The sequence below is a fragment of the Gossypium hirsutum genome, chromosome A07 (assembly GCF_007990345.1).
Source record: "Gossypium hirsutum isolate 1008001.06 chromosome A07, Gossypium_hirsutum_v2.1, whole genome shotgun sequence".
In the NCBI taxonomy this organism is placed as follows: Eukaryota; Viridiplantae; Streptophyta; class Magnoliopsida; order Malvales; family Malvaceae; genus Gossypium; species Gossypium hirsutum.
The window spans coordinates 98269982-98283330 of NC_053430.1; the positions used below are offsets into that span (position 1 = coordinate 98269982).

The window sequence follows — 13349 nt, forward strand, 5'->3', positions numbered from 1 at the left end:
TTACAAATAATTTGAATTGTGGTTATTTAAATTATTTTTTATTTTCACTTGATTTTAACTAAACTTATAATTTATGATTTTCCAAGTATTTTAAAAAGCCCATTGCGAAAGATATTTACTAAAGGCTGTTTTAAAAATATTGCAAACTCTTTGTTTTAATGACTTAAGACGATATCCCAATTAACCATTGAACTTTCCAAATATTTGTGCTTTAAAGTGTTTTTCAAAAACTAAATTACTTAGTATTTAAATTTTAGAGTTTTTGTAAAAAAAACTAGAACCTCGTTGTTGTTTTTTATCAACTAAATGCTTTCAACGGTTTTAATGTGGCTTCCGAAAATTTGGCCATAATGTCTAAGTCGGGTTTAGGGGATTACAATACTGGCGTTTGAAACGCGTACTGGCACACGAAGTGCATCCTGACACACGAAGTGCATCCTGGCACATAAACACATAATTCTGTTCACAATCCAATTCTATGGCATACGGACTATATTCGACTCAATCCAACTAATTAATAGGGTGTCGATATTCAATTACACTTTCTTTTTAAAACACATCATTTTTCAGTCACATTCACTATTATAATTCAATTCCTTAACATATCATATGTATTTCATATAATTCAATACATATTCAGACTCAATTCCATAACATATATCATATTTCAATAATTCATGCTATTTTATATTTTATTCAATTTAGTCCTCTATTTTTTCAATTCATAATCAAGCTCAATCCAATAATTCATTTTATATCTAAATATTCACCTTGACACTTCCATATTCAATTAACATGAAAATGAAATCAATTTAAATGGCCTTAAATCATAAACGTACAAAATGTGATCTCACGTCACTCATCGATGATTTTCGCTTTTCCTTTTCCCTTTGGACGATTTGATGTTGTCGTTAGCTACGAATAATCATAAAACATATCACATAATGAAATTCCACCCAAATCACAATAATATGTCAATTTTACATATTTTACAATTTATTCAATTTAGTTCATAATACTAAGACAAGCATAACTTGCAATTTAGGGCATCATATTAAAATCTGATTTCACCAAGACCCATTAGGGACCTTCTATTTTCTATTCCTACCAAAAATTTATGACATTTTTTCATTTTATTCATTTTGGTCCATAATGTATGGAATTAACAATTAAGCTAATTTAGTTCTTTTCATATACTAAGCTTAATTTCTAACAATTTAACAACTAAATCATTCAATTCTCAACCATGGAAACTTTCTAAAACATTAATAGTTTCACAAATTAGTACACAAGTTAGCTAAATCAAGTTTTCATGATTCAATTTCCATAAAAATCAAAGAAAAATGGCTAGGGGCTTACTTGAAATTAAGGCCAAAAGCTTGAAAAACCTTAATAGTGGCGTCAAGAATTTATTTCTTTCATAGATACAGTTGGAGGAGATTAATTTCTCTTTCTTTCCACTGAATTTTCATTTATATATTAGGATTAAATTGTTAATTAACTTAATAAACCATGTTTTAACTAAAAAAGCCTTAATTTACTTAAGTTAATGGTTAATTAATCATACCTTCCACTAACACCCACTTTATTATGATATAATTATTGTTTTGAACATTTGGTTAATTGTAATTTGAGTCTCTAAACCATTTACTAATTAAAAATCTATAGCGATTGAACATTACAATTTAGCCCTTAGGGCCTAATTAACCACAATTTCGACCAAATTGGTTGTCCAAATTCCAAACATCCATACTTTAAATCTGTAAATATTTGGCTCAATTTATAGAAATAGAGTCTCAAAACCGTCTTTTCCAACACCACTAGAAATCGGGTCATTACACTAATATTATATTATTGTATTTTTGTTAATATGAAGATGGTTTGGAAAAAGAAAACTCTAATTATGCATTGTAAGGGGAATTTTGTTAAGAATCCTAAGTTACAATATGTTTGGGGGAATTAGAGTGGCAAATAGATCCAGATTATTTGTCAAATCCTATTTTATGTGACATGTTAGAGATGCATGTTTTAGAAGTGTGATGCACCTTAGTTACTTAGTACCAGCAAAGAAACTTGAGGATGGGTTAATTATGGCATATGATAATGTATCTTTTTTTGTTAATGATTAAGCACATATAAAAAAGTGCATTGCATGTTAGTATTGAACATAAGGTAGATGAACCTCAATTTACATATCCTATTCTTAGTTAAATATGTTGATAAAGAAAAATATATAAGTGGTGTGGATAGAGAGAGTGTGACTAGTGTAGGCGGTCCAGGGAATAGTGAGTTGGGTAAATCAACTAATAGAGGTGGCCCATCGAAAAGTGTTATAAGTGAGGCATCTAATGCTAATAGGTCTTATGGGATGACTAGTGAGGAAAAGTTAAAACATATGTGGGGATAATATTAACTCAATTTTTAATAGCAGTGGAGAGGAAATTTTTTCACAAAATTTTGGATTTTAGAGTGGAGATAATGAGATTAGGGATATAAGAAAAAAAATATGTTCATTCTAGAAATAAAAAGAGGAAATGAAATTTGTCAAGTGATGACGTTAAGAAATAGTGCAGTTTTGATTTTGGAATTAAGAAGAAAACTGGGAGGGTAGATAAAAACAAGATTGCTGGCAGTGTTGGGTTAAATGGTGCCAGTGTTGGATATGATGTCCTAAGTGTAGTATTTTCGTCTAAGTACACTCATAATTTTTCGAATAGACTGGTTAATAAAATTATTCATGAATTACATTAATATTTTGTATATTATCCTCACATAGTTTTTTCTTGCAAAGCAAAATGGAAACAAATGTTGCTCACTGGTTGTCTGATGTTTAACTAATACTAAGCGATATTACGTGGTCGGATCGTAATACAGAAAGAAAACTTGTATTAGTCTAATTGAAAATGAGAAAACCAATTGAAATACTAATATGTTGCCTATCTGGTCCAATTGGGGAGATGGTTTATATTGGGCATTGGAGTGATGACTCCGAGAAGATAGAGACATAGATATGACTGAATGGATTGATAGAACATCGGATAGGACCCAAGTAGAATAGGTTTTGAATCCGTTTATGGATTTATTCATTTGTGACGTTCATAGTGTGACATACCTAAATCCTAAGTGGCTGACGGATTATGTATGCATGACTCATACACTTTAATATGAGTAAAAGACTAAGTTCGAATAAATAAGGAACAAAAAGCTGGTATGTTGGGTGTATGACTTCTGTAGTTTGTAGTGTCATTCACAACAGTAGAATTCATATCCCGATAAATGGGTAAATGATATCCTCTCATAGGCATTACATGGTTGGTAAAAAGTAAACATGACAATGTGTCGTTCTTCTTTGTAATGGATAACTTGATCACTATTTGATAGTGATTGACTTTTTTATGAAGGAATATGTAATGGTTATCATGAGATAAAATAGGATCATATTGGGAGAACAAATATTATCCCAAATGGATCAATGATATACTATAAGGGTAACACACTCATGACAAGGTCATTGGACGAGCACTGAATAGTTGCTTTCGTAATGGTATGTCATTAGGGAGAGCTTAGTCACAATACTATAGTGTAATGACTTCGTGACTAAATGAGTTTATAATTAATAGGCAAAAAGTCGAAAGTTAATTATAAATCATTTGAGACCTAATTACATATGTCCAATAGGTCCCTCCACTAGCTCGTTGCAACCATAAATGAATTGCGTGTTTGAATCAAAATGAACGAAATGAATAGAAATAGAGAAATGGAAAATATTCAGAAATGATTATGATTTTATCTTAAATGGAGAAATGAAATAATTTGAATTTGAATGTGGGTTTCTAAAAAAAATGGAAATGAAAATGAAAAATGATCCATATGCAAATATATATTGATTACTTAAGAATGATCGGAAGAATGTGTTTATATTTTTGAGCAATTTTAAAGCTTGAAATTAAAAATAAACTATTCGGTCATAGTGAACAAGTTGAGTTGTGAAATATTGAATATATTTTCTTGGAAATTTTATCAGGGTTAAAATCTTCATAATTTTACTGGGGTTAAAATTGGGATGAGAAAATTATTTAATTGGAAAATTAATGTTTATTTTGGGAAATAAAAAAAATATGTATTTGGATTAAATTATAAAGTACTAGGTTAAAAGTCTAGAAAGCACATATAATTGGGCTCAATACAATGAGAGGCTTAAATTCCCATCATAATATATATGAGGGGAAACACACCCTATTAACCCCTCTCCCTCTCCTAGTTGGACTAAAAAGTTGTTTCTATTTGAAATAAACCTCTACAATTCAACAAAGGTTATACCTTCTCTCCCTATAAATAGATGGCACCGGTAGAGCTATTAATATAACTTGGAAAGATTGTTACTTTGGTGAAAAATAGAGAAAATTTATTCACAACTATTAAATATGTTTTTCCAGAATAACAATTATATCAGTTTCTATTAAAAAAGAGAGAATTTTTGTTTCCACCCCAAAGATAGAAGAAAACTTTTTCTAATTTTGTGTTTTAATTCAATTGATTCAAGCCCACACTCAAAGTAGTTCGTGGTGCGAGAATAACGAAGAAGATCATTTGGTTGAAAGCCAGAAAACGTTAAAGATCCATTAATCCAAAAACATAGGTATGATTCTAGTTTAAAGGTTTATTGCTATAAATTTCACAATTCGGGTCTATTTTCAAAACTTTAATTTTTTGTTGTCCAAAAACCTTTTTTTCAAATTGGATTTTTTTCAACAGCTAGTGGGGTTGATGTTTGATTACATAGACTTTAGTGACAGGAGTTATGAGAGTGGGGAGAATGGTGAACTTGTTTACAAAAAAAAAAAAGAGTCCTTTTTGGTCATTTAGATTCAGTTCCACAGTTCTAAGCATCCCTAAACTATGACCCTCATTTTAAATTGGTCCTTAAACTTCAAATCATTCTATTTACATCCTCAAACATCGGGGTTATATCAATTAGGTCTTTTCGTTACCAAAATCGTTAATTTAATTGTTAAATGACACATTAGATCTTATGTGGCATAATTTAAAATGAAAAATTTAAGAAAAAAATGAATATTGTAAAAATAGATTTTTTAAAATATTAGTTTTGAAGCTTTCAAAGCTTTTACAAAAGTTTTACCGACCACTCTTTATTTTTTCAATTTTACATTTAAAAGTTATGCAACAACGTTCTATTTACATTGATACCTTACGGATGTAATTAGCATGTTTTGAAGTTTGGGGATCAATTTAAAATAAGTTTCATGATTTAGGGATCGGTGGAATTAAAGCTTAGTTTTAACATTGTTTCTTAAAATTTTGAGCAAAAGCTAAAATTTTTTGCTTCTCCTTTTGGTTAAAAAAGTGCTTTTGCAAACAAATTTTTTTGTCAAAAGTATCTTGTTTAGTAATGCTTTTATTTTAAAAATATTTTTTGTCTAAAAAAGTGCTTCTTAAAAATAATGCTAAACTGGCCCTAATTATTTAAAAAGAATTCAAAAACTATTCAGCAACAACTAATAATATATTTTGGTTAAAATATGACTTAAGTCCTTATATTTTTTTGAAAAATTAGAATTTAGCTTATATACTTCTATTTTTAGAAATTTAACCCTTTTACTTTTTAAATTTCAAAATTCGTGTACAACTATTAAAATTGTTGTTTTTTTTGTTAAATTTAGATTTATTAAAAAAGTCAATTTTTTAAATACATAGTTATTAAAAAAATTAACAGTATTTTTTTTAACAATCTCATTATAGTTTCTGATCAAATCTGTTTTATTCGACATAATACTTAGAGCTATCCATAGCCCATCCTTAACCTAAAAATAGGAGAATAATACATTTCAACGCACTCGAGCTCACATCTTCCTGCATAGGCATTATCGAGCTAAGACTCTGATTCTGAAATTTGAAAAGTAAAAAAAAAAAATTAAAAATAAAAATATTAGATTAAATTTTAAATTTTTGGAAGAGTGGAGGGCAAGCTTTTAAGGGAGAAAACTGAAACAGAAAAGAAAAAGCTTCGCTGATACGCCGACCGTTATTGGCTGTATGAAATTCTAATCATCCAATAGGGACACCTGAATTCCACCGCAAGCTTCCTTGAAAATATTTAAAATTCTCCCGCTCTTCTTCTGCTATAAATATACTACTAGTTCTTTCTCCATTTTAAGAAAAAAAACCCTTCAAATTCAACCAATGTCTTCGATTCAAGAAGAGCCGTTGCTAGCCTCCAACCCGGACCGCTTCTGCATGTTCCCAATCCAATACCCACAGATATGGGAAATGTACAAGAAAGCCGAAGCCTCTTTTTGGACTGCCGAGGAAGTTGATCTCTCTTCCGATCTTCCACACTGGCAAAATCTTACCGCCGACGAACGCCACTTCATCAGTCATGTTCTTGCCTTCTTCGCCGCATCCGATGGCATCGTCCTCGAAAATCTCGCCGTTCTCTTCATGAAAGAGGTCCAAATCGCAGAGGCGCGTGCATTTTATGGATTCCAAATCGCCATCGAGAATATCCACTCTCCTAATGATAAACTGTTTTCCACGAGAGATTCTTTCTTCTTCACTTCTGAACTGATTCTCTCTAAGCCAGCTCGTTTCAGGTGCTTTCATTCGCCCTTATCTTCCTGGTAAGTCTAGTCTACCTCTTCCCTATCTGACTAGAAAACCTTTGCAGTAGAGTAAAGCGCTCGGGCAAGGAAGTTTGAAAGCTGTCCCTTCCCTTAGGGAAGCTAGTTTCTTGCCATCCCATCCAATTTTCTTTCTAGGTCTTCTTCTTTCGAAGTTTCCGTGGATGCAGTTTCTTTCCCTGGGAATGTTAAGAAAGGGGAAGGATAAAAGGCCTTCTCGCTGCTTGTCAAAATGGAACGTTTTGCATTCTTTTGATCTGTCAGCGGAAATAGATAGATTTCTTTACCACTTGCCTAGTATTTTACTGCTTTCCTTTCAAAAGGACTATCCATCTTATGAAAGGGAATACCTCGAAACTTCTATCAAAGATTCCACCGAAAAAAACCGCCTCTTCCACGCTACTGAAACGGTGCCGTGCGTGGCTAAAAAAGCCGATTGGGCTTTCAAATGGATCGACGGCCGCGAAGCTTTTGCCGAACGGTTAATCGCTTTCGCTTGCGTAGAAGGCATATTTTTCTCCGGCAGTTTCTGCGCGATATTTTGGTTAAAAAAGCGCGGGTTAATGCCTGGATTAACTTTCTCAAACGAGTTGATCTCTCGAGATGAAGGTCTCCATTGCGACTTTGCTTGCTTGCCGTACTCTCTCCTTCAGTCAAAGCTAAGTGAAGAGCGCGTGAAGGGAATAGTGAGTGATGCGGTGTATATAGAGAGGGAGTTTGTATGCGACGCTCTTCCTTGCGCGTTAGTTGGGATGAATGGTGAGTTGATGAGTCAATACATTGAGTTCGTTGCGGATCGGTTGTTAGGAGCTTTAGGGTATGGCAAAATGTACAATGCGGCTAACCCTTTTGATTGGATGGAACTAATTTCATTGCAAGGGAAAACCAATTTCTTCGAGAAGAGAGTTGGAGAGTATCAGAAGGCAGCGGTCATGTCGAGTTTGAATGGGAATGGCAAGACCCATGAATTCAAAATGGATGAGGACTTTTAGGTATTTCTTTTTAACGTAGCAAAAAAGAAAGAAAATCCCTTTTATTATTCTGCTTTATGCTAATTAGTTTATCCAATTTGATTCAGTGTAAATAAATAAAAGGTTTATTTTTCTTGAATTCTGTTCATCAATGGCGAATACCCAGTTGCAGAACTATGTGGGGAATTATCCAACGAAAAACAGGCATATTTCCCGTCGTTTGCTGTGAGAAATGTGTTTAAACTTGGTATAAAAAAATGCGTACCACAATCTACACATATGCCTTGGTTTGTATCAAGTCAAAAGATTGAACTTGCTTCAACAAGATTCTATTACAAACACCAAAATTGAACCCTTTTTCAACAAAACTGAATTTAAAGACAAACCCAAGTCTAAATTGAAATTACTTCATAAACTCATGACGTACCTCTTAACTTAAACATTCTACCGATTTTCAGCAAACGTTGACAAGGCCTGCAATTTGAGCAAATGATTAAGAGAGTTAGCATTCATCCCAAAAACTATCCAACATGTATCAATACACCACAGCTAATAATGGAGGAAGATGCTCACGATGTATATTCCAGATGGTTGTACTAAAGATAGAGAAATTTGTGTCCAGTTTGGTGATAAAAATTGATTTTTTTGAGGTTCATAGTTGCCCCTCACAAAAATGTCTATCTCCAAAGTTAAATCTGATTTATCTGCTTAAAAATGCAATGTGCCTAACCATTAGACCTAGCCCTTGTTAGTATCCTTTCTGTATTTGATCCTTAACAACATCAACACAGATGATTCAAGAAACTGCTCATCTTCTATGCCTTTTTGCATTTTTCACCCGAAAGCGAAATTCAACCACTATTGCGCATTACAGATAGCATAATTAGTTTTTTTTTTCATATCCTTCATGTCCATTTTATGGTTGATATGGTTGATATTCGAGATCGTAGTTACCCTTTCCAACAATATCATCTTTTAAGGTTTGAACCAACGATTTCTTATTTAGAGAGCAATGTAACTTACCACCGCCCCAGCCTTGTTAGCAGCATAATTAGTTATTGATGACAATTTTTGCTATAAGCTGTGCATGAAACAATTACATGGACAAGTTGAGCTCAAGTCTCCCTCTAGGAAGGTTTCTAGGATAAAGTCAGTGTTTAATTCAATTTACCGGTTTTCCCTTGTCGCTTAAAAATCTAAATTTCACAAAAAGATTCATTATCCTATGTATTCAACAACCAGATTTTCAAAAATTCAGAGATTTAATGCTTTAATTTCAAAATAAATTCGTATAAAATCAGATGAGCATCACATCAATAACAGATCCATAATAATCAAAACAAGAAACCACAAATTCACATGAAAAATTAGATAGAAATCGAAGGAAGCGAACCATACCTAACCGGATCCAACAATAATGTTGTTAATAGGGATAAAGATGAGCTTGACGAAAAATCCTACGAATCCCATAACAACGAATCCGATCGCTGTTCGGAACGCAACCTTGGTAAATTCTGAAACAAAAAGACAATCGAATCATTCGATCAGAATTTTGATGGACCAACAAAATCTAATAATAGAGAAAAACAAAAAAAGGAAAAATGAGTAACCTTTGCGATCGGGCTTGTGGCATCTCTTGACGAGACGAACACTGTCCTTAGCGAACTCTCTCAGTGGATCGAAAACTGAGTCAATTGCGTCCATTTTCCCCTTTCTTCTGGTTTAGCTTTGCTCTACGATGAAAAAGGTTTGATTTTTTCTTTAGATCTGTGAATCTCTTAAAATGGCTGTCGATATAAATTAAGTAATTTTCTGTTTGACCTCAAATGCCTCCTTGTTGTTCATGTGAATGGACAACATTGCCCCTATATATCTAGCTTGGCTTATCTCTATGATAAGAGAGACAAAAAAATGTTCACTTCTGGGGATTAATGTTATCGATGCACAGCTGATGTTATCAGAGATATTGTAAAATAATCATTAAGGGTGCGTTTGGTTCGCTGTATTGGATTAGAGGTGTATTGGATTAGATGTGTAATAGCTAATCCACTGTTTGGTTGAATGTAATGGAATAGAGGCGTAATAGTAATCTTGTGTTTGGTTGAATGGAATAGAGGTGTAATAGCATAATGGAAAAAACTAAAATGACTAGAATACCCTTAGCATAAAATTGTTTTGGTAAATGATTATTGTTATTGTTATTTAAATTTTAATAAGATTATTATTATCAGTAATAAATATTTTAATCATATTTAAACATAATTATTATTAAATATATTTTAATTAATAATATATAATTTAATAAAATTCTTATAATTAGCAGAAATTTGTTTTGGTAAATTATTATTGTTATTGTTATTTAAATTTTAATAAGATTATTAATATCAATAATAAATAATTTAATCATATTTAAACATAATTATTATTAAATATATTATAATTAAAATATATAATTTAATAAAATTCTTAATAATTAATATTCTTATATGAATTTACTCAAATCATAATATATGATACTGTAAAATATAAAGTAACATAATTATTATTAAATATATTATAATTAAAATATATAATTTAATAAAATTCTTAATAATTAATATTCTTATATGAATTTACTCAAATCATAATATATGATACTATAAAAGAAAATTTGAAATAATTAATATTAAATATATTTTAATTAAAATATATGATTTAATAAAATTTAAAATAATTATAACTAATAAATTATATTTCCAACTGAAACAAGCCAAACAACATAAGCAGTATTAGAACGGGGATTATTAAATCGACTTTTGTAGTATAAAGTTCCAAAAAAAATTTTCTTTATCTGTAGATAGAGAGAATCATGTTCATAAAACATATAAAATTTGACGTTGATGAACTGCAGTCTCTTCCATTGTTAATGCAGGTTGAAAGGCTTGATTTCAATAGTGTTACGGCCTTTGTATTTAACTTCAAATAGAAGTTTGTACAATTGCTCCAATTAATATTTTTTCTTTGCTTCTATTGGCTGGGTTAGAAATTCAAAACAATATTTTTGAAAGACTTGTATAATTTCATCTGCTCAATAATTGGAAAAACTCAATTTGATTTCTTCCTTTAATTGTCTCTTTTTTAAGTACTAATTATCAGCAACAGGCAGGGCGATTTAATGTGGTCAAAACAACCACATCAAGCACTCTCATCTCTTTGTTTGCAGCAAAGATGAACTCAACAGCTTCAAACCATGGCAAAATAAGTACAACATATATAACCAAAACAGGATATGCTTTCTTCAATAACATCTCAACTTAAATAACGGAACATTCATATTATGTTCGGAACACAAAATAGGTAACTTATAAAGTACTGAATAAAAAACAGAAGTGTCCACTGCCATGGTTTATGCAAAGTCCTACCAATTCCTCAACGATTGGCCTTGGCAACTCTCTCGATTTCGTCCTTCTTCTTGATGGCATAGCTGCACAAACAACACGAGAATGATGAAGCAAGCTGTGGTAAATAAATGGGATTGCAAGGACAGTTCCTAGTTTCAAAGCAAAATAAGGTTCAAACACGGGAGTTCAAAGGCTGTTATTTACCTGTTAGATGATCCCTTTGCTGCGTTAATAAGCTCATCAGCTAAACATTCAGCGATAGTTTTAATGTTTCTGAATGCAGACTCACGATTACCAGTGGTGAGGAGATAGATGGCTTGATTCACTCGACGAAGAGGAGAAATATCAACAGCCTGACGCCTCACAACACCAGCAGAACCAATACGAGTAGCATCTTCACGAGGTCCACTGTTATATCAATCAAAAATCAACAAGGATTATCAAAGATTGATCCAACAAAGATAACCCAGAATTGGAAGATGTTTTAATTAACATCATCTGCTACTTTAAAGATTAAAGTCAGCTAGTGATACATTTGAAAAAGGAAATTCTTAAAGGTCATATAGGCCACCTGTTGATAATGGCATCAACAATGACTTGAATTGGGTTCTGATCAGTCAGGAGATAAATAATTTCCATAGCATGCTTCACAATCCTGACTGCCATAAGTTTCTTTCCATTGTTTCGGCCATGCATCATCAATGAGTTTGTAAGCCTCTCAACAATGGGGCACTGAGCCTTTCTAAAACGCTTAACTAAGTACCTCCCAGCAGTGTGTAAAACATATGATAGATTATACACTACTCCACATGTAAAACATTCAACTAAAAGGTTACATGGTACTTTTGCCTCAACTAAACCTATATCCAAAACCACACATTAGAATTTCTCGACAAACAAGCCATAATAAGACCCAAAAATACTGAAAATCGAACATCTTGAAGATTATAGATGCTACTTTTTAAGTAACTTCAGATCAAAACTAAAATCCAAAAATCAAGTGACTTTAGATCAAAATTAAAATCCAAGAAAAGAGAAACAGCATAAAACAAATATTCAAACAAAAGCAAGAAAAGTTGTATAAAATGAATTGATCTAATGAAACAGAAACTCCAAAAAATGAGAATGCAATAGATCAGAAGTTCTCCGCAGTTGTCAAGATTATTAATCAGCTGTTCATTTTTAATGCATGGACAGTATCCTCAGAGACCATTTCACAATTAAAACTCCTGCTTGGCCACGACAAAACAGAAAGTTCAGCCACAGAACTTCTTGCTTAGAAATTAAAATCCACCATGTAATTACGACATTATAAACTCAATCATACTTTATCATTATATAACGGCTTCACCACACATGAAGTTTGAATGGCGAAATAAAGGGAAAAAAAAACAGAAGCCTAATCCACGCATTTTTAACTTTCTACTCCAAACTAGACTTATTTCAACAGACAACTGAAGGATACAAGATAGAATGATAATGCAGGAGAATTGATAATTTATCCCCAAAAAAACCCTAATTTCAACAGACAAAACCCACCATAGTTGAAGAACACAAATCTGTTTTTTGTCAACAAAACAATCATGAGGAAGAAAATTAAAAATCCAAATTAAGTAAAAAAGAGAAGAAGCACTTGCCGCTTCTGTTGATGTTGGTGAAAGATGCCAAGATGAAAGTCGGCGAAAGATCTGAGCGGGTGGAGGTTTGGTTCGGTGGCAACTTCTGTTGATGTTGGGAGGGAGAGGGAGAGGGAGAGGGTGGGGAGAACGATTTCTGCTGGGAAGGGTAAAACAGACACCTATTAGCTAATCCTTTCTTTTGGAAGGGATTGGAAATCAGCGTTGAAGCAGAGAAAATGAGGATTGCGTACGTAACGTAATAGGCCCGTATTAGGGCAATACACCCAACCAAACATGGGATTAAGTGGGCCCACCGATTAGGGGTGTATTGGCTATGCCAATACACCCAACCAAACATACTTAGTGTCATTAATAGTGTAATATTTATTTTAGGTGGCGGATTAAGTTTCAGTTTGGATAAATCGTGTATCTATTTGTGGTTAATATAAAAATAATAGTTATAGTAAAATTAGATAGGATAACAAGCATGAGATAAAAAAAGTTACATGAAATATTTTATCTATCCAAACTCACACTAAATATGTTCTAACATTTAAAAAAAAGTTATTTTTTTTAATATTAAACTTTTTTAAGGTTTCTTTTTGTTATTTTCCTGTCTTTCCATTTTATTATTATTATTTCTTTTTCTATTTTTTTCTCCTCCTCTTTCCCTAAACAAAGCCCTGGCCGTTAGGCTCGGCCCTGAAGGCTGTTTGGAGATGCGGCCGCCTAGGGCCTAAG

At 32.2% G+C, this 13349-nt stretch overlaps 3 protein-coding genes across 3 annotated transcripts; 1 reads left to right on the forward strand and 2 right to left on the reverse strand.

Annotated features, from left to right (window-relative positions):
- The first annotated feature begins 5768 nt into the window (after positions 1–5768).
- Positions 5769–7748, forward strand: LOC107937090 (ribonucleoside-diphosphate reductase small chain). Its single transcript, XM_016869907.2, has 2 exons — positions 5769–6545; positions 6982–7748. The coding sequence occupies exons 1-2, from the start codon at positions 6202–6204 to the stop codon at positions 7628–7630; spliced, it is 993 nt and encodes a 330-aa protein (XP_016725396.2). The 5' UTR covers positions 5769–6201; the 3' UTR covers positions 7631–7748.
- Positions 7749–7897: 149 nt separating this feature from the next.
- LOC107937089 (protein transport protein Sec61 subunit gamma) lies at positions 7898–9447 on the reverse strand. The gene is made up of 3 exons (XM_016869906.2): positions 9220–9447; positions 9008–9123; positions 7898–8083 (listed from the first exon to the last, which is right to left on the reverse strand). The coding sequence occupies exons 1-2, from the start codon at positions 9311–9313 to the stop codon at positions 9008–9010; spliced, it is 210 nt and encodes a 69-aa protein (XP_016725395.1). The 5' UTR covers positions 9314–9447; the 3' UTR covers positions 7898–8083.
- Positions 9448–10862: 1415 nt separating this feature from the next.
- On the reverse strand, positions 10863–11878 carry LOC107937105 (40S ribosomal protein S5). The gene is made up of 3 exons (XM_016869923.2): positions 11561–11878; positions 11194–11397; positions 10863–11072 (listed from the first exon to the last, which is right to left on the reverse strand). Exons 1-3 carry the CDS (start codon positions 11686–11688, stop codon positions 11018–11020), a joined length of 387 nt encoding a protein of 128 aa, XP_016725412.2. The 5' UTR covers positions 11689–11878; the 3' UTR covers positions 10863–11017.
- Positions 11879–13349: the final 1471 nt, after the last annotated feature.

Coding starts and splice junctions, on each gene's coding strand:
- LOC107937090 (XM_016869907.2), top strand. CDS start 6,202: ATGTCTTCGATTCAAGAAGAGCCGTTGCTAGCCTCCAACCCGGACCGC. Junction 6,546..6,981: donor CACTCTCCTAATGATAAACT/GTTTTCCACGAG, acceptor ATCTTATGAAAG/GGAATACCTCGAAACTTCTA.
- LOC107937089 (XM_016869906.2), bottom strand. CDS start 9,313: ATGGACGCAATTGACTCAGTTTTCGATCCACTGAGAGAGTTCGCTAAG. Junction 9,124..9,219: donor CCACAAGCCCGATCGCAAAG/GTTACTCATTTT, acceptor TTTTTGTTTCAG/AATTTACCAAGGTTGCGTTC.
- LOC107937105 (XM_016869923.2), bottom strand. CDS start 11,688: ATGATGCATGGCCGAAACAATGGAAAGAAACTTATGGCAGTCAGGATT. Junction 11,398..11,560: donor GTTGATGCCATTATCAACAG/GTGGCCTATATG, acceptor TTGATATAACAG/TGGACCTCGTGAAGATGCTA. Junction 11,073..11,193: donor GCAAAGGGATCATCTAACAG/GTAAATAACAGC, acceptor TTGTTTGTGCAG/CTATGCCATCAAGAAGAAGG.